Raw genomic sequence first — 22,224 nt, 5'->3', positions numbered from 1 at the left:
CAAGTCCACGGGGCCGGACGAGTTGCATCCGAGAGTGCTAAAGGAATTGGCGGCTGTGATTGCAGAGCCATTGGCCATTATCTTTGAAAACTTGTGGCGAATGGGGGAAGTCCCAGATGACTGGAAAAAGGCTAATGTAGTGCCAATCTTTAAAAAAGGGAAGAAGGAGGATCCTGGGAACTACAGGCCAGTCAGCCTCACCTCAGTCCCTGGAAAAATCATGGTGCAGGTCCTCAAAGAATCAATCCTGAAGCACTTACATGAGAGGAAAGTGATCAGGAACAGTCAGCATGGATTCACCAAGGGAATGTCATGCCTGACAAATCTAATCGCCTTCTATGATGAGATTACTGGTTCTGTGGATGAAGGAAAAGCAGTGGATGTATTGTTTCTTGACTTTAGCAAAGCTTTTGACACGGTCTCCCACAGTATTCTTGTCAGCAAGTTGAAGAAGTATGGGCTGGATGAATGCACTATAAGGTGGGTAGAAAGTTGGCTAGATTGTCGGGCTCAACGGGTAGTGATCAATGGCTCCATGTCTAGTTGGCAGCCGGTGTCAAGTGGAGTGCCCCAGGGGTCGGTCCTGGGGCCGGTTTTGTTCAATATCTTCATAAATGATCTGGAGGATGGTGTGGATTGCACTCTCAGCAAATTTGCAGATGATACTAAACTGGGAGGAGTGGTAGATATGCTGGAGGGCAGGGATAGGATACAGAGGGACCTAGACAAATTGGAGGATTGGGCCAAAAGAAATCTGATGAGGTTCAATAAGGATAAGTGCAGAGTCCTGCACTTAGGACGGAAGAACCCAATGCACAGCTACAGACTAGGGACCGAATGGCTAGGCAGCAGTTCTGCGGAAAAGGACCTAGGGGTGACAGTGGACGAGAAGCTGGATATGAGTCAGCAGTGTGCCCTTGTTGCCAAGAAGGCCAATGGCATTTTGGGATGTATAAGTAGGGGCATAGCGAGCAGATCGAGGGACGTGATCATCCCCCTCTATTCGACACTGGTGAGGCCTCATCTGGAGTACTGTGTCCAGTTTTGGGCCCCACGCTACAAGAAGGATGTGGATAATTTGGAGAGAGTCCAGCGAAGGGCAACAAAAATGATTAGGGGTCTGGAACACATGAGTTATGAGGAGAGGCTGAGGGAACTGGGATTGTTTAGTCTGCAGAAGAGAAGAATGAGGGGGGATTTGATAGCTGCTTTCAACTACTTGAGAGGTGGTTCCAGAGAGGATGGTTCTAGACTATTCTCAGTGGTAGAAGAGGACAGGACAAGGAGTAATGGTCTCAAGTTGCAGTGGGGGAGGTTTAGGTTGGATATTAGGAAAAACTTTTTCACTAGGAGGGTGGTGAAACACTGGAATGCGTTACCTAGGGAGGTGGTGAAATCTCCTTCCTTAGAAGTTTTTAAGGTCAGGCTTGACAAAGCCCTGGCTGGGATGATTTAATTGGGGATTGGTCCTGCTTTGAGCAGGGGGTTGGACTAGATGACCTCCTGAGGTCCCTTCCAACCCTGATATTCTATGATTCTAAGTAAATTTTTGGGGATATTGTCATCTTCCATTGTCACTTGATACTAAGTACCTGTGCTAAGAACTTTCTATGTTTACGAGGACTAGAGGAAACATTAGCACCATTAAACAAAAAAAAGTCCACTGGACATCGTTAAAGATAATCATAAAGACATTTTATTTGTACATTATTTCTGCATAATTTCTTTCAGGAACTTGGAAATATTCCATTAGATTTGTTAAAATAAATTCCTGTTTTCAACCAGGAATAACTGTGATGTAACTTCCCTTCTATCCAGAATAAGCAGTTTAGAAGTACTGCAGACATGTAGATAACTATCTTTCGGTAATGCCAGCTTAGTGGCAGTCAGCACATATTATCACAGTCAGGCACTAAATACTTCCCCCCATCACATTTTGAAGTCACATCATGACCTATTAAGTATGACAGCCTCCCATAGAATAAATTACAGAACTACTAATTTTAACTGAAAAGAATGGAACAGGTTATCAATCGACTGACATAGGCTCTTGAGACCTTTCAACCACATAATATAATAAGAAAAGTACTAACGGGTATATGCTAGCATAGCTAGCTTTTATAATTATTGAGTTTAATCCCCAAAAGTTTAAGGATGTGTTCTGGCATTAGTCTTCTTTATTTAAGATCTAGCAGCATGGAAGCAGGCTTCTCCAAATAAGATTTCCACAAGTTAGAAAAACGGGCCATTGTAGCTCCATCAATAATTCTATGATCAGCTGACCAGCTCACATTCATTATCTGTGCTTCAAATACTTCCCCTTTACCATTAAATCGGGGAAGAACCTAGAAAGAACAGAAGGGAAGAAAACAGGAAGCTGATGAAAGAGAAACTAGACAAACATGATTCTTCTCTTAACAATTGCTAGAGTAGATATGGAGTAGTATTTCTATTAAGAGAATACAGATTTCCCCCCAATTGTTTGTGTAGTAGGTCTCAAACAGAATTACCACCTACCACTCCTAAGCAACCTTGCTGAGTTTATCATAATTCCTCCCTGACTCCAAATTATCCTGCTAGACCAGCGGTCCCAAAAGTGTGAGGCGCGCCCCCTGAGGGGGCATGAAAGAACATTTGGTCCTGGTCCTGGTCCTGGTCCCAGATCCGCCTCAAGCTGCAGCCCAAGCCTCGGCCCTCTTACCCCCGTCCGCGTCCCCTCCAGCTCCTCAGGGGAGCTGCGGTCCCACTCCCTGACCCAGAGGGCGCGGACAGGGGTAAGGGAGGTATGACCCTGAAAAGTCTGGGGACCACTGTGCTAGAGAAGTTGATTGAACCTTTGGTACTGAGGTGACACATGCCTCCCAAACCTTCCCTAAAAGTTCAAAAAGGCATAGGGGAAATATATGAAAAGAATTATCCACTGAAAAATGTAAGGGGGGAGGGTGTCTGTTTTGGTTTTTTGCTTGTCTACACTAACGAATGTACTTATCTGACTGTACAAAGTTCTTAGATAGACTTATATCTCTGGATCACATAACAAAACTTAAATATCAGAAGCAATTTGTTTCAAGTTTTCTCCTGGTTTGAAACCCGGCAAGTATTCTTTCTGAACAAAGATGGTATTATAAAACCCCTACAAATATCAGAATATAGGTGGCCCATTTCAAACAGTTGACAAGAAGGTGAGTATTTAGCAAGGGGAAATTAGTTTTTGTAAAAACAACGAGGAGTAACTGTTTGTCAACTGTTTGAAATGGGCCACCTTGTTTACATTGGCCTTATTAACACTAAAAAAGCGATTTCCACTCCTTCTTGTCAACTGTTGAGAACTGCCTACTTCCAACTTAAATTGAATTGGCCTCGTTAACACTGTCCCCCAACTTGGTAAGGCAACTCCCACCTTTTCATATGCTGTGTATTTATACCTCCCTACTGTATGTTCCACTCCATGCATCTGATGACGTGGGTTTTAGCCCATGAAAGCTTATGCCCAAATAAATTTGTTAGTCTCTAAAGTGCTACAAGGACTCCTTGTTGTTTTTGCTGATACAGACTAACACCGCTACCACTCTGAAATCTATAAAAACATTGTAAGAATTCATTTACAAAGTTTACATGGTGTCCTCCTTCCACATCTTGTACAAAAAATGCTTTCAGTAAGAACAATGTACAGTAGAACCTCAGAGTTACGAACTGATTAATCAACCACACACCTCATTTGGAACCAGAAGTATGCAATCAGGCAGCAGTAGAGACGAACACCCCTCCGCCCACAAAAAAATACAATACAGTACTGTATTAAATGTAAACTACTAAAAAAATAAAGCGAAAGTTATTTTTAAAAAAATTTGACAATGTAAGGAAACTGTTTCTGTGCTTGCTTCTTTTAAATTAAGATAGTTAAAAGCAGCATTTTTCTTCTGCATAGTAAAGTTTCAAAGCTGTATTAAGTCAATGTTCAGCTCTAAACTTTTGAAAGAACAACCATAAAGTTTTGTTCAGAGGTACGAACATTTCAGAGTTACGAACAACCTCCATTCCCGAAGTGTTCGTAACTCTGAGGTTCTACTGTATCGAAGGTAGACTAAATGCGAAGTTTTAATTGAACATGGTCTTACTACAGTACAAACACCCGTGTCTTTGTAGTTAGATCAACATACATGTACCTGTATCTTTCCAAGAGCACCAATAGCTACTTCAGGAGGTAGTATCACTGGTTTGGCATAGGTACCACCAATCTAAAAAGGGAAACCAAGAAAATTAGCTCAAGAATATTCCTGGAGTGCCCATTTGCAGCAGCAGCATGTTTCTTGTCTGCTGTATTGTAATATTTGTTAGAGAAAACACTTTTTTCTGACAATTACATATTTATCAACGTAACAGGTAGCAGTTATTTTTTAAACCAATTTTTTTCAGTATAAAACCTTTATTTTTAACTCACTGTGCCAATGTTGGAGAGAGTGAATGTTCCCCCAGTGAGGTCATTTGTTCCCAACTGGCCTGCAGAGCCCAAGGTCAGAAGGCGATTTAATTCAGAAGCAATCTCAAACACGCTACAGACCTGAACATTTTTCACATTAGGGACAATCAAGCCTTGTTCGGTGTCCATAGCAACTCCAATGTTGTGAGAAGCCTACAATGCATGCAGTTACAATACAGTAAGTTTCACGAACCAACCATAAGTTATATGTAAGTTAATGCAAAAAAAGGAAATATGAATTAGCTTTATTTTATACAAACTGAAGTGCTAAAATATTGTTTTCAGTATTTCCACAAAGGAAGTTTCTGTTCAGAATAAACCACACTCTATGCAGATTTGAATTTTTTAAAGACAAGTCTCTTTGGTACTCTCCATACAATTATGGAACAGTAAAGGCAAACTCCAAACTGTTTTTGGGGAGTTTAAATCTAGGAAATTTAGGATCCTGAGTTCAACATCCCCTTGGAAATATGAACTCTTTATTCTGTTAACAAATCTGTGCACACATCACAACAGTAAAAACTATCACCCATGTTGGCAGTCTCAGCAGTGAGACCATGAATTTAAAGGAAACAGAGACTGAACTTGCCCTTTCATCCTCTCAAGTGATTCAGAAAGAGTAGGTCTCAGAGATGTGGGGTAAGACAGTACAAGGGAAGCTTGCACTGCTGCCACCTGTGCTGTATCATTTCTGTAAATATAGGAGTTCAGTCCTCAGGACCATCAACCCAGCACCTTTCACAAGCACAAAATAAATCCATGCAAAATGTGTATTCTGCATAGCCCTGACCACAAACTCCCTATATTTTATATATTGCAAGTCAAGCTTCCTGCTTTCTGTCATACCAAGAAAATCCTTTTTTTTTTTTAAATAGAAAGGTGACTTATTTAAAACATCAGGGTTGATAGATAGAACAGTGTCACCATTGCCACAGTAACAAGACATTTCTACCCCTAAATTTTTATGGTTTATGATTTGGGACTGTTTGGCCCCTTGTCAGAAAGAAGAGCAAGAGATCAGGTTGCTAATATGCTAGCAGTGGCATGTCTTTCTTAGCAGGTGCTATATAAATAGCATCAATTGCATGAATGTTGCCCTCTCCATATAATCTATTTTGATATTAGATACAGGTGGTGGTGTACAGATCATTTTCCATCACAGTACTTAAGAATTGCTTTGGGCTCTGTTTTTTGTCCCTTTTCCACTAAAAAAAAAGTTAATTTATTTGTACTGAAAAAGAGCCCTATTAGATGCTTGGAGGAGCATTACTTCTTTGGCACAGGAGTATTTTCATAAATTGCACCAACCTTGTATGTGATATTTTGACAGTTTTCATCCACAGACGCATTAAGAATAGGATAATGCAATAATCCCAGAGAAGCTGCCTGTTAAATAAAAAAAACAATATTAACACGAAGGGCTCTCTTAATACTCTTAACACCCAATGGAGAAAGGAAGGGACAGGATGAGTGTACCTCAGGGAGCTTGTAATATCCAGAATGCAATCAAGTGTTTGTCTAGGTTACTCTAATTTCTATTTTGAAATACTCTGGAGATCCATACAAGTACCTAGATAGGTAAAGGGAATGGGTTACTGTGAGCAAGAAGAGTTCTCACTGTAGAACTACAGAGGGTTTTTGTGTGTTGCTGATTGTAATGATGAGAGCGATAAAAAAAAAAGACAATTTATGAAAAGAGCTGGATGAAACTAAATGAAAAAAATGCAGAAGAAAAGCGAGTTTTTCCTTCCTCACCACTATGCCCTTTGGTGTATATGCCATCAGGAATCCTGTTCTGAAATGCAGCTATGACTCACCTTTATGAAGAAAGGCATAAAGGAGAGTTTAACTCCACGAACTTGTGCTAGAGGTTTCAATTCTTCTCTCAATTGAACGAGCTGAGTTAAGTCAATCTCATCACAATAACCAAAGTGAGGAATCTTCAGTGCAGCAGTCATGGTCTTTACCATCGCCTTGTGAAAACCTGAAAAATATTCAATGCTTTTATCAATAAAAAGCTTTTAGAAGCTCTAGAGTTAGTCAGTTTCTAATGTTCAGTTTTGTTTGAAAAACTATAAATCTTTCTTTCAAAAGTTGGGATAGAATCTACTTATGATCATTTGTGCTTGGGCACCAAATAACATTAGTACTACACCAAGAGCTACTAAAATAGCACTGGATACAACTGGATACTCTGAGTACCCTTCTCAGACCTGAAGAAGAGTAGCTCTGTGTAAGCTCAAAAGGTTGTCTCTCTCACCAACAGAAGCTGATCCAATAAAAGACACTACCTCACCCACCTTGTCTCTTTGTATACAATAGGAATTTTACCATGAGTGTGAAAATATTGACGGGGAGCCTCTTGTTATACACCTGAAGCAGGTACCCGATAACTTCAGTAATGAATTTATGCTGTCCCAAATGTTTGGAATTATCTCCGTATCCTAGCATCTGCCTCTAGATCATTCCTACAGGCTAACCACGTGTGCAAGACTCACAAACGTTAAGCTACATCAGTCTTTTCATCCTTTCTAGCGCCAATATTATATAACCGAGGAAAACACAAAATGCAATTTGCTCTCCCAGTGCATCTTGTCTTATCTGTGCCCCTCTTAGACTGGGAGCTCTACATGGCAAGACTGATTACATCACATATAAACAATCCTACTCATTGATCCTGTTAATAAATTACATAATGATTTCTATAGGAATAGTATTCACAATACTGTTTGAAGAATTCCAGAGTACATATTTCCAAAATTTTGCACAAAATGTTTTTAGATGTTCATAATGCACAGTTACAAAAACAGAATTTAAAATGAACAGGTAAAAGCCACAGCCCGATGCTACTAGCAGAGAACATGATGAAACCACACAGTGCCAGAGAAGAACACTGACAACCCTGTCTGACCACCATCTGAAAAATTATTTCAAACTCCTCCTTTTTGCAAAGCACACTTACCTTTCCCGATTCTCATTGTCTCCCCACACTAGTGTGATTACAAGATGAAAGCTGCCTCTCCGTCAATGGGAATAGGAGAATCAATTTAAATGTTATCATTCACTGACTAATTATTTAGAAGTTATATCAACTATGAGTGCTACATCATGATTGTGTTTATGTTTTTACCTGTCACAGCCTCAGTTTTATCTTTCCCTGCAAACACGATGGGCTTGGAAATGGGTATAGGAATTTTAGTTCCTTTGTCCTTTGGAGCAGCTGGTGCAGTCTCCGATTTTGGTAATGGTGGGATAATTTCAGGTTTTGGTGATGGAGGTAAAATAGCTCCCGTCTGCTTGGCCAAATAATTGAGAATATCTTCTTTAAGGATGCGGTTATCTTTCCCTGTTCCAACAACTTCACTCAGTTTAATCTGAAAAGTATATAACAAACTATAGAACTTTTGCTATATAGCACAAGTAGAGAAATTATATGTTGTAACTGGATTATAAATACGAAAATGTTACAGGTACTCGAGTAACATTCCTCAGGTTAACACCTTGTGACTTAGTATCTGCTCAAACACTATCTAAACTTTCTGAAAGACCTTGTGTGTCCTTAATTACATATGATTTAAAAGGTACTTTCTTCATATGGAAGAAATATTATGTACAAGCAGTTCACAGCTTCAACAGTGAAACACTATTCATTTGAAGCAAGCTATTTATCAACAACTTTTTTCATTGCTGTTCCCTGGCAATTCACCACCAGCTTTCAATAACACTAGAGTTTTATTGCCCTCCCAGATACAGTCAGACTAATATACAAGGAATGGATATAAAACAGAGCTGGCTTCAACAGAACACAAACCTACATTGTTTTCCATGGCAAGTCGACGGACTGCAGGGGTTGCTAGTGTTTTGTGGCCTTTTATCTCTTGGTGTGTGTGTTCTTCATGAGACACAGCAGGTGTCTCAACAACATCCTCTTCTGAGGCTACATCTGAAAATAATATAAAAATTGCTTTAACTTTACTACATTGCTCAAAGTGGTTTTGATTAAAACAGAGATATGTATACAGGTTATGGTTATGAATATATATATACATACATACATAGAAATATAGATATATACACACACATAGAGACAGATATAGAGATATAGATATAAATTGTAATTGTAACTCTGGTTCAACTTCAGCATCACCTCACAACAGGGTGATTAAGCACTCCGGAAGGGAGGGTCTACCTCCCCAACCAGAAGAGACTGGTTTCAAGCACCTAGTCACTTCACCTTGAATGGTCTTGATCTAGAGATCTTGATCTGTTTGATCTTGTATTTAGCTGTGCCATACTGGGTATCTTTCTCAGATCTGAGGAAGAGCTCTGTGTAGCTTGAAAGCTTGTCTCTCTCACCAACAGAAGTTGGTCCAATAAAAGATATTACCTCACCACCTTGTCCTCTCTTTGGGACTGACATGGCTACTACACTGCATACACCTGGCCATTGTCCAGCCCAGGAGTAAACAATGAGGAATCATCAAAGCAAATGGGAACAGCCTGAACCTGAAAAGAAACCCAGTCTTCAGAAACTAAGAAAGGAGAGAGTTTTCTCCACTTTGAATATCTGTAGTGACTTTTAAAACGGATGGAGTTTGTACTGAAGATCATCCAGAATTTGAAGTGCTGTCTCAATCCCTCCTACAGGTAGGCTGGGAAACTGTTTAAGGCAACAAGTAACTCTTATTAGAAAAGGGATTTTATCTGATATGAAAGTGAAAAGCTTGAGGTTGTGTCTTTATGTTTTCTATGTAACTTGTATATATGTTTGCTGTTCCTTACTATTCCATCTTTGAATCTGTGGTTTTTCTATTGAATAAACTTTGTTTATTTTCATCCCAAGCAGGTGCCTGGTGTGCAAACTGTGTGGAGCGTGTATGCCATAGTGAGCTAACTGGAAGAATGGGTTCATGGTTTCAGGGGTGATGAACCAGAGGGGAACAGTGCAAGAGTCTGGTAATTCAGAACTCAGGGAGGATTTATTGGGGGAGACTTGGGACAGGGAGGGCTGTTGGTATCTTCTCTGCAAAGAACAACTCGGTGAGAGCCAAGTTAAGACCATATGCTTGTGGGCAGACTACTGGTGTCAGGGAATTGAACCCATAGCTGCACAGCACAAGTTACAAGGCAGGTAGTGACAAAACTCCTTACTGGTCTGGATGGACCCCAAAACACCACAGGAAACCTTATAAGAAAAACTGTCCATTTTGGGACTTCTTAAAAACAATCACTAGATCAAATCAAGCAGTTTTGTCATTTTTTAAAAACATACTCAGAAAGAGAATTAACCTCAAGAAATTATGGATTTTCTAATCTCTAACTGACTGTATGAACAGTAAAAAAAGCCCACTCTAGTGTAAAAAACGAAATGATTATGGAGATAAAACTGTGTTTAAACATACATAGTTTTTTTTCTTTTGGCAGTAATACTGCTAATAGAGTATTTCACTTTACCTGAAGTAATTTAAATGTAATTAATACATTTAGATGTGGATCTGAAAAATACACAACAGTGTTAGATATTATTGAACTGATTAATGCCACATCAAGTTAAAAAAGCTTATTTGCAAATAAAGATTTAAGGTATCTATGTGATATTTAAATAAATTACTGAACAGTCATTATTTTATTTGAAATTCTAGTTAATCCCTTACATTTTACTCCCTAAAATAAAAGATAGCTCAGAAGTGTGTGTGTTCTGACAAGTAACAACGGTTCCAACAAAGGAAACCGTCCCGAGTGTTGAAGTTTAGAGGTGCAGTTATTTACATTTCTCTAAAATATTGCTCCGCTCAGAAGTTATTGTAATTCTCTCCAATACCTTTGGAAGCCAGAAGTCTGGGGAGAGTGTATACTTTGCTACTGTGTGATTTGTGGCATTTGCCATCATCATGAAAAGAAAACAAATAATAGCTGCATATTTACCGTCATATTGTACATAATCCAAATTATAGAATTTGGACTATCATAAATTTACATAAAATAGATTTTATTATCCTTTTCACAAGTATGTTTCCTTATTGTGGTTTCACTTGAGATTATCACTTTAGAGATTTAGGGTAACATTTTACAAAACATCTCAGTGACTCTGAATGTCAGTAGGACTTAAGACTAGTAAATCATCTAGGTTCTTAAAAATATTTCACCCTTACAAGTATAATATAATTATTCAACAAGACATCTGGTGGACCCCTAAGATAACCAATACTTAGTTTTATTCCCCTTTCCACAAAACATAGCTAGGTTGGTACCAGATACAAAGATATTATGCAAAGCTGGACCACTAATTTATTTTTACTGAGTTCAGTATGGAACTGTTCCAAGACTTGGAGCTCCCTCTCCCCCCCCCCCGGCGGGAGGGCAAGCCAGCACTCACAGCTCCAGTGCTGCGGGTGGGAAGCCCCGAGCCTCCATAACTAACACTAACACACACATGGCGGCGGGTGAGTTGAATGCGTGTGGCCCATGGGACGGATGAAAATGAGCAAAGGGCTGGATCTGGGCTGTAGGTTCCCCACCCATGGTGTAGTTTCTTATATACAGAAGTTAAATTTTATAGATTTTAATTAAATTCATTTTCTGCAAAAAATGTAATCTTAATCTTGAATTCCCCTGGATATCTGGATGGTTTTGACAACAAAAATAAATTAATATGCAAGAGGAAAAGTGTTAACAATACCTTTCAGGGCATCAGTTTCTATGTCCACTAATGGTTTTCCAACATAAGCAATTTCATCTAGATTATAATGGAGTTTTCTAATGATGCCATCATAACGACTAGTGATAGTGACAGAAGCTTTATCACTTTGTACTTCACAGATGCTATCAAACTGAGACACACTATCACCTTCTTTTACATACCTACGGGGGGGAAAAGATAGGCTTACATAGCACATGAGAGTACATAGCACATGAGAGTACATAGCACTGGCTCAATGTATTCTTTTAATAAACCCAAATACAATTAACAGTATAATATAATGTGTTGTTTAAACTGTGAATGTATTCTTTTGTATACCTCTTGCCAGCCTATAGACAGGAGAACTATCTTTGATATGCAAAATGTTACCATGACTTGGGATTCTTCCCCACAATACATTTGTTCTATCACTTTACTTCAAATATAATAGTGTTCTCTTGACAGTATACAAACCATTTCTAACTAAAAGCCTCATGTTCAGTGATGAAGGTAAGTGTCATTAATTTATAGCACAGGTTGGTCTGATCCTGACAACATTAATATGTGACAGGGAAGCTCTGCAGTTGGAGAGTCTATCTCCTATTACAAAAGTGAAGTACACCTCCAGCTGACACTGAGCAAAAAGCATTCCATGGCTGCTTTCCCCTTAGTGGAGTCTCCAATTCTGTTCAGTCAATTTACCATTGAGTTTTTGGGAACGATTTCTGTGCTAGGTTCTTCCATTTTAAAAGAAATTATGGGCCTAACTGAGGTTTTCCTAGGCAGAAGCTCCTTTCCAAAATTCAGCCTAACACATGTGGCCTAAACTTAAACCTCCTGCACCCCGAAAATAGTCATTGTGGAAGGAAGAGAGAGTGCTACCTTCAGCTGTAATTAAATAATGGACTCTCCCTCAAAGCAGTCCATGATGAGGTAGAACAATAGAATATTAAACTCAGATTATACAGGGCATGGGTCTTCAAAATGTGGCAAACATAATTCAAAAAAGCCTACACAGGTAACACAAAAAGGTTATTCACAATCTATTAATAATTAATGTAGACATTAAATCATTTTTAATTTCTAAGTATATTAGTAAGAAAATTAAATTTACCATTCTTTCACAGTCACCTCTGTAATTCCTTCTCCAATATCAGAGAGCTTAAACTGGACAATTTGGCCATTTGAAACTTGAAATAGATAATCAGACAAAAATAGCAAGTTAAATATTAAATCTAAAATACCAGCTAGAAAAATGTCAATGCAACAAATACACTAGATTATGTACTAGTAATTAGATGTAAACCACAGACTACTAACATAACGGGAGTGTAAAATAAGTTATTTAAATATGAAAAAAAACTTACTAGCAGATGTTCTGAACAATCTGTGTTGATGACTAAACTTGAATGCAGATTTGTCAAATATGCTCATGTATTTGGACTTTATAAAGCGAACACTGCTACATGATCTAATATGGTGAACACAGATCTGGAGGAAAAAAATCTCAAGTATTAAGAAGGTGGTGTCTTAAATTACAATTGAAAACATTCTATAAAGTATACAGATTCTAAATTAGCACAGTCTTTATTTGTCATATGTACTTATATAGTTTTACTAATATAACACTTGGGAGTTCAAAGACATCAAAATATCAAGCACTTTGTCATTACTAGATAAAAATCATGACAAGATTTGGCATCAGATATATAGCTGCTATTGTCTCTAAGCAACTGGCATATGTTTTACAAAGATTACATACACACACACTAAACACAAGTACTGCCATTTGAAATATTCATATGCAAAATGCATGCTGGAAAAAACTTAATGTGAGGGAAAAATCTGTACATTTTCCTTTGTCTTTATAGCAATCACAAGTTGATCTGAGGTGCTAATTAGAAAGTAATTGAGATTATAAGGCACAAACAATTGCCTTTCCATTCCCATTTAAAATAATCTAAGATTGGCACATACCTTCAGGTAATTATTCTTTAACATCAACTTTATTAAATTATTTTAGCATTGGGTATAATTTGCTTGTTTTCTTTAGATCTGAAATTATATTCAGTCCAGAAACCTAATTCAGGAGTCAATACAATAGTCTGAAAAGTTCTTTGATATAAAGGCATTGTAGTCTCAGAAGCTGTAATTCTGGATAAATGCCTATGGGCCAAGAGTGCTCCCACTGAAGTTAATGCGTGTTTTATCACCTCAATGGCAGTTAAATCAAGCCCTTAGAGGCAGAAACCAGTTTACTACTTTAGTATGAAACATATTTATTTAATTTTTATTCTGGTTTTATGTTGTCTAAAAATGATCCAGAAAGCTAACAAAGATAACTTTAAATAAATTAACTGCTGAGATTTGCTACCTAAAAACAACACCAAAAGACAAAACTCAGGTGCTACAATGTACCTCAAGTGGCTCAGATTATAAAATTTGGAAATTATCTTCTTAGAGGATCCAGAAAAGAGAATACCTGCATGGGAAAGTTTGCAATTATGTGTTTTAACTTAATATTTTTTCCTCTCTTAGTTCAGTCAAATAGAAAAGCATATTAACTTCCTATAGACAAAGCATATTAAACTTCTCCCATAAACTAGGAAAGGATTGGTTTTAAATAACACCTTTCATAAGAAAGGTAACCCAGAATACTATGCTATATTGAATTAGGTACTGTTCGCGTATTTCTTATGCATATTAGTATAAATAATTTGATCTGATATATAAATACCTATAACTGTTTCCTTCCTTTCCAGAAACAACATTTACATTGTACAGGCTAACTCTTACAACATTCCAATGTCATTTTCAGCTATCTTTAGCTACTTGTTACTGAGACAGTCTCTGTTGAGCCAGAATGAGTATTTTTCTAATTCCCCCTATCAATAATATCCCTTCCTGTCTATTTTCATGACAAAAATTCAGCAAAATAATATTAAAAGACGGTAGCTGTTGTTTCATGAAAGCATTTAAAGTTCATGGCAAGTTAGATTACATTCCAGTAAAATGTGAATGACTTTTCTGCCTTGATTTTTCGATTTTTTTTGGTTACGTTTACATCTCTCCACTTGCGATCATGGCCATATTGTTTGCTCAGTAAGGCTTATTCATTCAAAACATACAATACAATTCTATTCCCTTATAAAAACCCTAACTGGAAAATGCTCAATATTTACCTGAATAGATGATTACAAGCAGCAGCCTCAAACCTCTGAACTATCACTAAATCTGAAGTTTCATGAATGCATTCCATTTGATTTTAACATTAGGTAACCATTGAAGATAGTAAATTAGTACTGTCACTGCCAAAAAAACAGACTGGTTTTGGTACAGAAGATTTTCAGTCCTGTCTTGAGTTGACATTTTTAGGAATAATTAAAAACGAATGCAGTGTTTAAATGAAATCTGTCTTTGATTTTTAATACTACACATTCTTTACAAAAAAACTTGGTGCATTAACATATTCAATGAATCATCCAGCATGTAGTCTCTTTATACAGTAAGGTGTTCCTTTCTTAACAGCTCAAATCCATGGACTAAAAATGCTGGTAATTTCACTGCGTAATATCATTATAGCAATATTGTTTTATTAAACAAATTCCAAAATAATTTATTATGTCATGAAATAAGAGATTCACCCTATTAATCCTGTACTAGGTGTACCATTTAAATAATCCAACAGATATAAGAATGTTAATCACATACACTGATCTTTATAGGATTGGGCCTTAGTTAGAAACTGAGTGGAAACAAGCTTTGTAGGCTAGCTAAAGCCAGAAAATATTTATGAAAACAAGTGCTTGACACACAGGGTATGTCTTTACTGGTTGATTGGCATCCAGGTCTGAACACCAGAGTTAGCCTAGACTGGGTTTGAATGTTTCCATAGTAAAGTCATACAAATGTTACTGTGTCCTCTCTGTTCCTGCACTCACTTGTGTGTACTTGGGGGCATATCCATGGTTCTTTGTGCTGAGACACTAAGATTCTTTCCCAGTCAACTGTGGGAGAACTTGTCTGTCCTTTGAGGGGCCCTATAGGAAGGGTATTAGAGGACTACCAGCACTCAAGTGATTTGACCTGGATCTTCTCTGTAGAGCAGGCTGGTTTCTGCCCAAGTGAAAGCAGCAGATTCTAATCTATACCCTCAGCCATATAAACTAGCCCGGAGGTGAAGCACCTCCAAACCTGGGTCACAAGTTTTTCTATAGAGATGATAAGGGGGTGCGGGCTAAAATCTGGGTAAGAGCTCAAGTTGATTGCACAGGGAAGATATACCCATAGCGATATTTATATCAACACTGCCATTGTCTGACAATTACAGTAACACAACAGTCTTCCCATGCAAATGTTAAACATATTTCCAGAATGGTTCTGTTGGCCCAGTTTTGCTCCTAGATTTCTAGATAGCACAGGGGCCTATTGTACCTTTCTCAATCTATGGCTGTCCAGGAAACTACACTGCTAGCTTCACAACAGCAGTTGATGCCATATTCCCCTTCAGGCTTGATTACCATTATATACTCTACTTAAAGTTACTACTTAAGTCCATGTGGAAGCTACAGTTAGTGGAGAATGCTACTACTTTCTTCATATGTGGGGCACCTGAAACAACACATGTGCTCGTAATTTTGTGTTGACTGTTAGTTTGCAGGTACAATACAAGTTGTTGATCTTTACAGACCTGAATTAAAGTTATGGGACCAGTTAAATTAAACTACAAAGCACTCAATCTCAAAACCCAGTCTGAACACAGTGTGTTCAGTGTAGGGCCTTTCAGTGGAGGATGTCTACTTTTGGAACTCACTTGTCTCAGCAGTCTCTCAGAACTAGAACATAACTGAACTTCAGGGCAAGTAATTTTTGAAAAAAATACTTGTTTAAATTTTGTTTTGCATACATTTTCTATATTTGAAAGTGCACAGCTGCCTTCATAGAAATCAGTAAAATAAAAATTGTATTACATAAGTTGAGGTAAAAATATATTTACTGAATCCTGACAACCCTCATGACTCTTTTCAGTGGATGTTTTCAGGAAGAGAAATGGAATGTCTTCCAAGAATAAGAGAAAATGCATGCAATTAGGTATCCAATATAAACACGCAATGCTAAATTACAGACCAGATAACTCTCTGATGCAAATAGACAAAAGAAGCACTTTTACCTTAACATAGTTTTCCTCTGGATATGAAAAGCAGGCAGCCTGATTAGATGGAAGATTAACAAGACAATGCAGAAACAAGAAGCGGGAGTTTTCAAAATGCTTTGACAATTACAGTGAGTTGATTATTGTCTAAAAAATGGTTGATTGCTAAACTGTTTATTGACAATTGTCACAAAAATCCTTTGTTACAGTATTATTAAGTGAATCCTAAATAAGAGGGAAAACTTGATAGGTCTGTGACTAGATGGAGCTGGATATAATTGTTTATAGCTTATAAAATGCTGTGGGGACAAAAAATATCCACTTCTCTCACAAAGCAGGATATATGTTGATTTTTAAATGGTTTTTCATTTGGAAAAGCTCATGAGATATTTTCATTTTTGTGAAGTTCCACACAATGACAACAATCATATAATCCTAAACCAATACGCTTCAATAAAAGTTACAATATAGACAGTTGCAAATACTGAGCATTTTGCAAAAACATTTTTAATTGATGAGATTACAAGTTTTATTAAAAGCAGACTGTTTGAACCCCTCTCAGTAAATCAGGAGGCTGCTTATTCCAGCTCTGAGGAGCTACACATACAACACGGTTGCGACGCAAAGACACAAACACAAGGATTCTATATAGGGATGTATTAGTATATGAAGGGAGTTGCCATCTCTGTGGGATATATAGGTGATACAATGGGGCAGATAACTGTGAGGCTCACCTAAAGAAGGGTATAGCTGGCTTATGAGAATACGTATTTGAGATGTGGATTTCCTTGTAGAGATGTTTGTATATTGAAGAGATATGAAACAGTAGGGAAATATCTGTATTGGGATGTCTGGGCTGGTGGGTTATGGGGTGGGGAGGGGTTCACATTGGGGTGTCTGAGCTGGGAGGCTCTGGCATGGGGACCACACTGGGGTGTTGGCTATGGCAAGAGACAAGTCAGCACAAGGGAGTCTTGGACAGGAGCTATGGCACAGGGATGGGTCCACATGGGTATCTGGGACAGGGGCGCTCTGGGGTGCCGGTGACAGGTCTTCACTGAGGTGTCTGGGACAGGAAGTATGGCCTCCGGGAGGGGTTCGCACAGGGATGACAGGGACAGGGGCTGTGAGAAGGAACAGGTCTGCACTAGGGTGTCTGGGACAGAAGGTATAGCCTCCGGGAGGGGTTCGCACAGGGATGACAGGGACAGGGGCGACAGGGGCTGTGAGAAGGAAGAGGTCTGCACTGGGGTGTCTGGGACAGGAGGTATGGCCTCCGGGAGGGTTCGCACAGGGGTGAAAGGGGTCAGGGGCTGTGAGAAGGAACAGGTCTGCACTAGGGTGTCTGGGACAGGAGGTATGGCCTCCGGGAGGGGTTCGCACAGGGGGGACAGGAGCTGTGGGAAGGAACAGGTCTGCACTGGGGTGTCTGGGACAGGAGGTATAGCCTCCGGGAGGGGTTCGCAGAGGGGCGACAGGGACAGGGGCTGTGGGAAGGAACAGGTCTGCACTGGGTGTCTGGGACAGGAGGTATGGCTTCCGGGAGGGGTTCGCACAGGGATGACAGGGACAGGGGCGACAGGGACAGGGGCTGTGAGAAGGAACAGGTCTGCACTGGGGTGTCTGGGACAGGAGGTATGGCCTCCGGGAGGGGTTCGCACAGGGATGACAGGGGCGACAGGGACAGGGGCTGTGGGAAGGAACAGGTCTGCACTGGGTGTCTGGGACAGGAGGTATGGCCTCCGGGAGGGGTTCGCACAGGGATGACAGGGACAGGGGCGACAGGGGCTGTGGGAAGGAACAGGTCTGCACTGGGTGTCTGGGACAGGAGGTATGGCCTCCGGGAGGGGTTCGCACAGGGATGACAGGGACAGGGGCTGTGAGAAGGAACAGGTCTGCACTGGGGTGTCTGGGACAGGAGGTATGGCCTCCGGGAGGGGTTCGCAGAGGGGCGACAGGGGCTGTGGGAAGGAACAGGTCTGCACTGGGTGTCTGGGACAGGAGGTATGGCTTCCGGGAGGGGTTCGCACAGGGATGACAGGGACAGGGGCGACAGGGACAGGGGCTGTGAGAAGGAACAGGTCTGCACTGGGGTGTCTGGGACAGGAGGTATGGCCTCCGGGAGGGGTTCGCACAGGGATGACAGGGGCGACAGGGACAGGGGCTGTGGGAAGGAACAGGTCTGCACTGGGTGTCTGGGACAGGAGGTATGGCCTCCGGGAGGGGTTCGCACAGGGATGACAGGGACAGGGGCTGTGAGAAGGAACAGGTCTGCACTGGGGTGTCTGGGACAGGAGGTATGGCCTCCGGGAGGGGTTCGCAGAGGGGCGACAGGGGCTGTGGGAAGGAACAGGTCTGCACTGGGTGTCTGGGACAGGAGGTATGGCTTCCGGGAGGGGTTCGCACAGGGATGACAGGGACAGGGGCGACAGGGACAGGGGCTGTGAGAAGGAACAGGTCTGCACTGGGGTGTCTGGGACAGGAGGTATGGCCTCCGGAGGGGTTCGCACAGGGATGACAGGGGCGACAGGGACAGGGGCTGTGGGAAGGAACAGGTCTGCACTGGGTGTCTGGGACAGGAGGTATGGCTTCCGGGAGGGGTTCGCACAGGGATGACAGGGACAGGGGCGACAGGGACAGGGGCTGTGAGAAGGAACAGGTCTGCACTGGGGTGTCTGGGACAGGAGGTATGGCCTCCGGGAGGGGTTCGCACAGGGATGACAGGGGCGACAGGGACAGGGGCTGTGAGAAGGAACAGGTCTGCACTGGGGTGTCTGGGACAGGAGGTATGGCCTCCGGGAGGGGTTCGCACAGGGATGACAGGGGCGACAGGGACAGGGGCTGTGGGAAGGAACAGGTCTGCACTGGGTGTCTGGGACAGGAGGTATGGCCTCCGGGAGGGGTTCGCACAGGGATGACAGGGACAGGGGCGACAGGGACAGGGGCTGTGGGAAGGAACAGGTCTGCACTGGGTGTCTGGGACAGGAGGTATGACCTCTGGGAGGGGTTCGCACAGGGATGACAGGGACAGGGGGGACAGGCACAGGGGCTGTGAGAAGGAACAGGTCTGCTCTGGGGTGTCTGGGACAGGAGGTATGACCTCCGGGAGGGGTTCGCACAGGGATGACAGGGGCGACAGGGACAGGGGCTGTGAGAAGGAACAGGTCTGCACTGGGGTGTCTGGGACAGGAGGTATGGCCTCCGGGAGGGGTTCGCACAGGGATGACAGGGGCGACAGGGACAGGGGCTGTGGGAAGGAACAGGTCTGCACTGGGTGTCTGGGACAGGAGGTATGGCCTCCGGGAGGGGTTCGCACAGGGATGACAGGGACAGGGGCGACAGGGACAGGGGCTGTGGGAAGGAACAGGTCTGCACTGGGTGTCTGGGACAGGAGGTATGGCCTCCGGGAGGGGTTCGCACAGGGATGACAGGGACAGGGGCGACAGGCACAGGGGCTGTGAGAAGGAACAGGTCTGCACTGGGGTGTCTGGGACAGGAGGTATGGCCTCCGGGAGGGGTTCGCAGAGGGGCGACAGGGGCTGTGGGAAGGAACAGGTCTGCACTGGGGTGTCTGAGACGGGGGCTGTGGGTTGGGACAGCTCCAAAGTTACGCGGCAAGGGGAGGTGTCTGGGGCGGGGGTCTCTCCACTGGGGACCTCCCTCTCTCCCCTGCTCAGGCGGGGCAGGAGGTGCCAGAGGCAGCAGCTCCCCGGCGGGCCCGCGCACTTGAGAAGGCGGGGGTGCACGCGCTGCCTGTCCCCTCATCAGCTCAGAAGGCGCCCCCCTTACCAGGCGCCCCGCAGTCCGCCCGCAGCTCCTCAACGCCCTCACTGCCGCCATCTTAAACAGGAAAGAGAGGGAGCCCCCACTACGACCCCCACACCTCCCACCTGTCCACCAATCAGAAGACAGCCTCCGACACAGCAGCCAATCAGGGGGTAGAGGACTACCTCACTCCCACAGCCAGTCGGTGGTCTAGGGAGCGGCAAGGTCTTGGGGCATCAGTTTGTTAGGGCGCGGCGGAGCGTTGTGAGTCGGGGCGGGCAGCGCGTGAGCGTGGCTGGGGGGCGAGAGGGCGTCCCCCAGAAGGTGACACTGCTGGGGAAGGGACTTCGGGGAGCCTCGTACCGCACAGCACGGGGCGGAGGAAGGAATCGTGGCAGCTTCAAACGGGCCCGTCTCATCCACGTGAATTCACAGCGTCTTAAGTTCACCTGTGCCAGAGTCCCCACGCCCATGATGCTTATACCACCACCCAAGGTGGCCCGCTTTCCCTGGGTGTTGGAAATGATTGTCTTTCCCACGCCCCTGCAGAAAAGACACCCAAAGGGGGTCGCGGGATGAAACTGACTGCTGTAGCACTCAGTCTTCTTCAGTGATGTTTTACACCGATTGAACTGAGCACCCGCAAAGGATGCTGTCAGTGCACAAAGTCAACAAATTTGGGGGGACGGGGAGGATGACGGTTTTTCTTTGTTCCTTCAGTTATAAGGATTTTAGAGGTTACCTAATAGTTACAAAAATATCAGATTGAAATATGACTATTAAATGGAATTTCAGTTTTAAATTTCATAATAAACATTAAAGAGTGGGTGATTATCAAATAAAGAAAGTTGGTATTTCTTATTGTTTTAGTTTTTTAAACTCTTTACTCTCTGAGATTATTTTTATTTAATTCAATCTTCTCGGAGGACAGCCCTGCAAATCCGCAGATATCCGCTTTATATCTGCACCCGCGGGCCATTTTTGCAGATCATGGACGGATGCCGATCCAAATTTTATATCTAACGCCCTGCAAATCTGCAGATATCCGTGGATTATTTTTGCGGATCATGGATCAGATGCGGATGAAAATTTTGTATCTGTGCAGGGCTCTATCTTGGAGCTTTCACAACAACTGAAAATGCATACTGTCAAAATTGTCCCTTGTATCTACACAGTAAGACCTTGTCTGCATACAGTGTTCCTAATGTGGATGCAGTTATATTGGTGTAAATGTGCTTATAACAACATAATTTCTTCCTAGGAAGCAGAATAAACTAAATCAGTAGAAGCACATTTACACTAGTATAACTAGTGTAAATGTAAAAAATGTAAAAAAATGTAAAAAAACTTCAAATCCAGACTCCAGGGAGAAACTGCTGAATTGGAATTCATTTGCAAATTGGATACTATTAATTTAGGCTTAAATAGAGACTGGGAGTGGCTAAGTCATTATGCAAGGTAGCCTGTTTCCTCTTGTTTTTCCCTACCCCCCCCCCAGATGTTCTGGTTTAACTTGGATTTAAACTTGAAGAGTGGTCAGTTTGGATGAGCTATTACCAGCAGGAGAGTGAGTTTGTGTGTGTATGGGGGTGGGGGGATGTGAGAAAACCTGGATTTGTGCAGGAAATAGCCCAACTTGATTGTCATGCACATTGTGTAAAGAGTTGTCACTTTGGATGGGCTATCACCAGCAGGAGAGTGAATTTGTGGGGGGGGGGGGGGGTGGAGGGTGAGAAAACCTGGATTTGTGCTGGAAATGGCCCACCTGATGATCACTTTAGATAAGCTATTACCAGCAGGACAGTGGGGTGGGAGGAGGTATTGTTTCATATTCTCTGTGTATATATAAAGCCTGCTGCAGTTTCCAGGATATGCATCTGAGGAAGTGAGCTGTAACTCAGGAAAGCTTATGCTCTAATAAATTGGTTAGTCTCTAAGGTGCCACAAGTACTCCTTTTCTTTTTTCTGAAACTAGTATAACTGCATTCAAACTAGAGGTTGTACTGGTATAACTATTGCAGTAAAAAAAATCACCCCCAAACATAATTATACCCGTACAAAATCTGTAGGAAATATTATATCCCTTTATTTTATGACCCCTTTGTTTCTTGTTCATTTTGACATCATACGGTAGCCTTATAACGTATT

General features: G+C 42.0%; 1 protein-coding gene across 5 annotated transcripts; it reads right to left on the bottom strand.

Annotated features, from left to right (window-relative positions):
- Positions 1–1,673: 1,673 nt before the first annotated feature.
- Positions 1,674–20,177, bottom strand: DBT (dihydrolipoamide branched chain transacylase E2). 5 transcript variants are annotated; one of them, XM_073356923.2, is made up of 13 exons: positions 20,101–20,149; positions 14,342–14,467; positions 13,578–13,641; positions 12,527–12,650; positions 12,274–12,349; positions 11,160–11,341; positions 8,296–8,423; positions 7,611–7,854; positions 6,298–6,464; positions 5,789–5,866; positions 4,442–4,633; positions 4,167–4,238; positions 1,674–2,345 (listed from the first exon to the last, which is right to left on the bottom strand). In XM_073356923.2, the coding sequence occupies exons 4-13, from the start codon at positions 12,591–12,593 to the stop codon at positions 2,178–2,180; spliced, it is 1,374 nt and encodes a 457-aa protein (XP_073213024.1). In that variant the 5' UTR covers positions 12,594–12,650; positions 13,578–13,641; positions 14,342–14,467; positions 20,101–20,149; the 3' UTR covers positions 1,674–2,177. The 5 variants fall into 5 exon arrangements, with proteins under 5 accessions (XP_073213024.1, XP_073213021.1, XP_073213023.1 ...); XM_073356920.2 differs by lacking the exons at positions 13,578–13,641; positions 14,342–14,467 and adding an exon at positions 16,330–16,368 and having other exon boundaries at positions 20,101–20,164; XM_073356922.2 differs by lacking the exon at positions 13,578–13,641.
- Between the last annotated feature and the right edge of the window lie 2,047 nt (positions 20,178–22,224).

Source organism: Lepidochelys kempii, chromosome 8 (assembly GCF_965140285.1).
Source record: "Lepidochelys kempii isolate rLepKem1 chromosome 8, rLepKem1.hap1, whole genome shotgun sequence".
In the NCBI taxonomy this organism is placed as follows: Eukaryota; Metazoa; Chordata; order Testudines; family Cheloniidae; genus Lepidochelys; species Lepidochelys kempii.
This window is presented reverse-complemented; position numbering and strand designations above follow the sequence as displayed.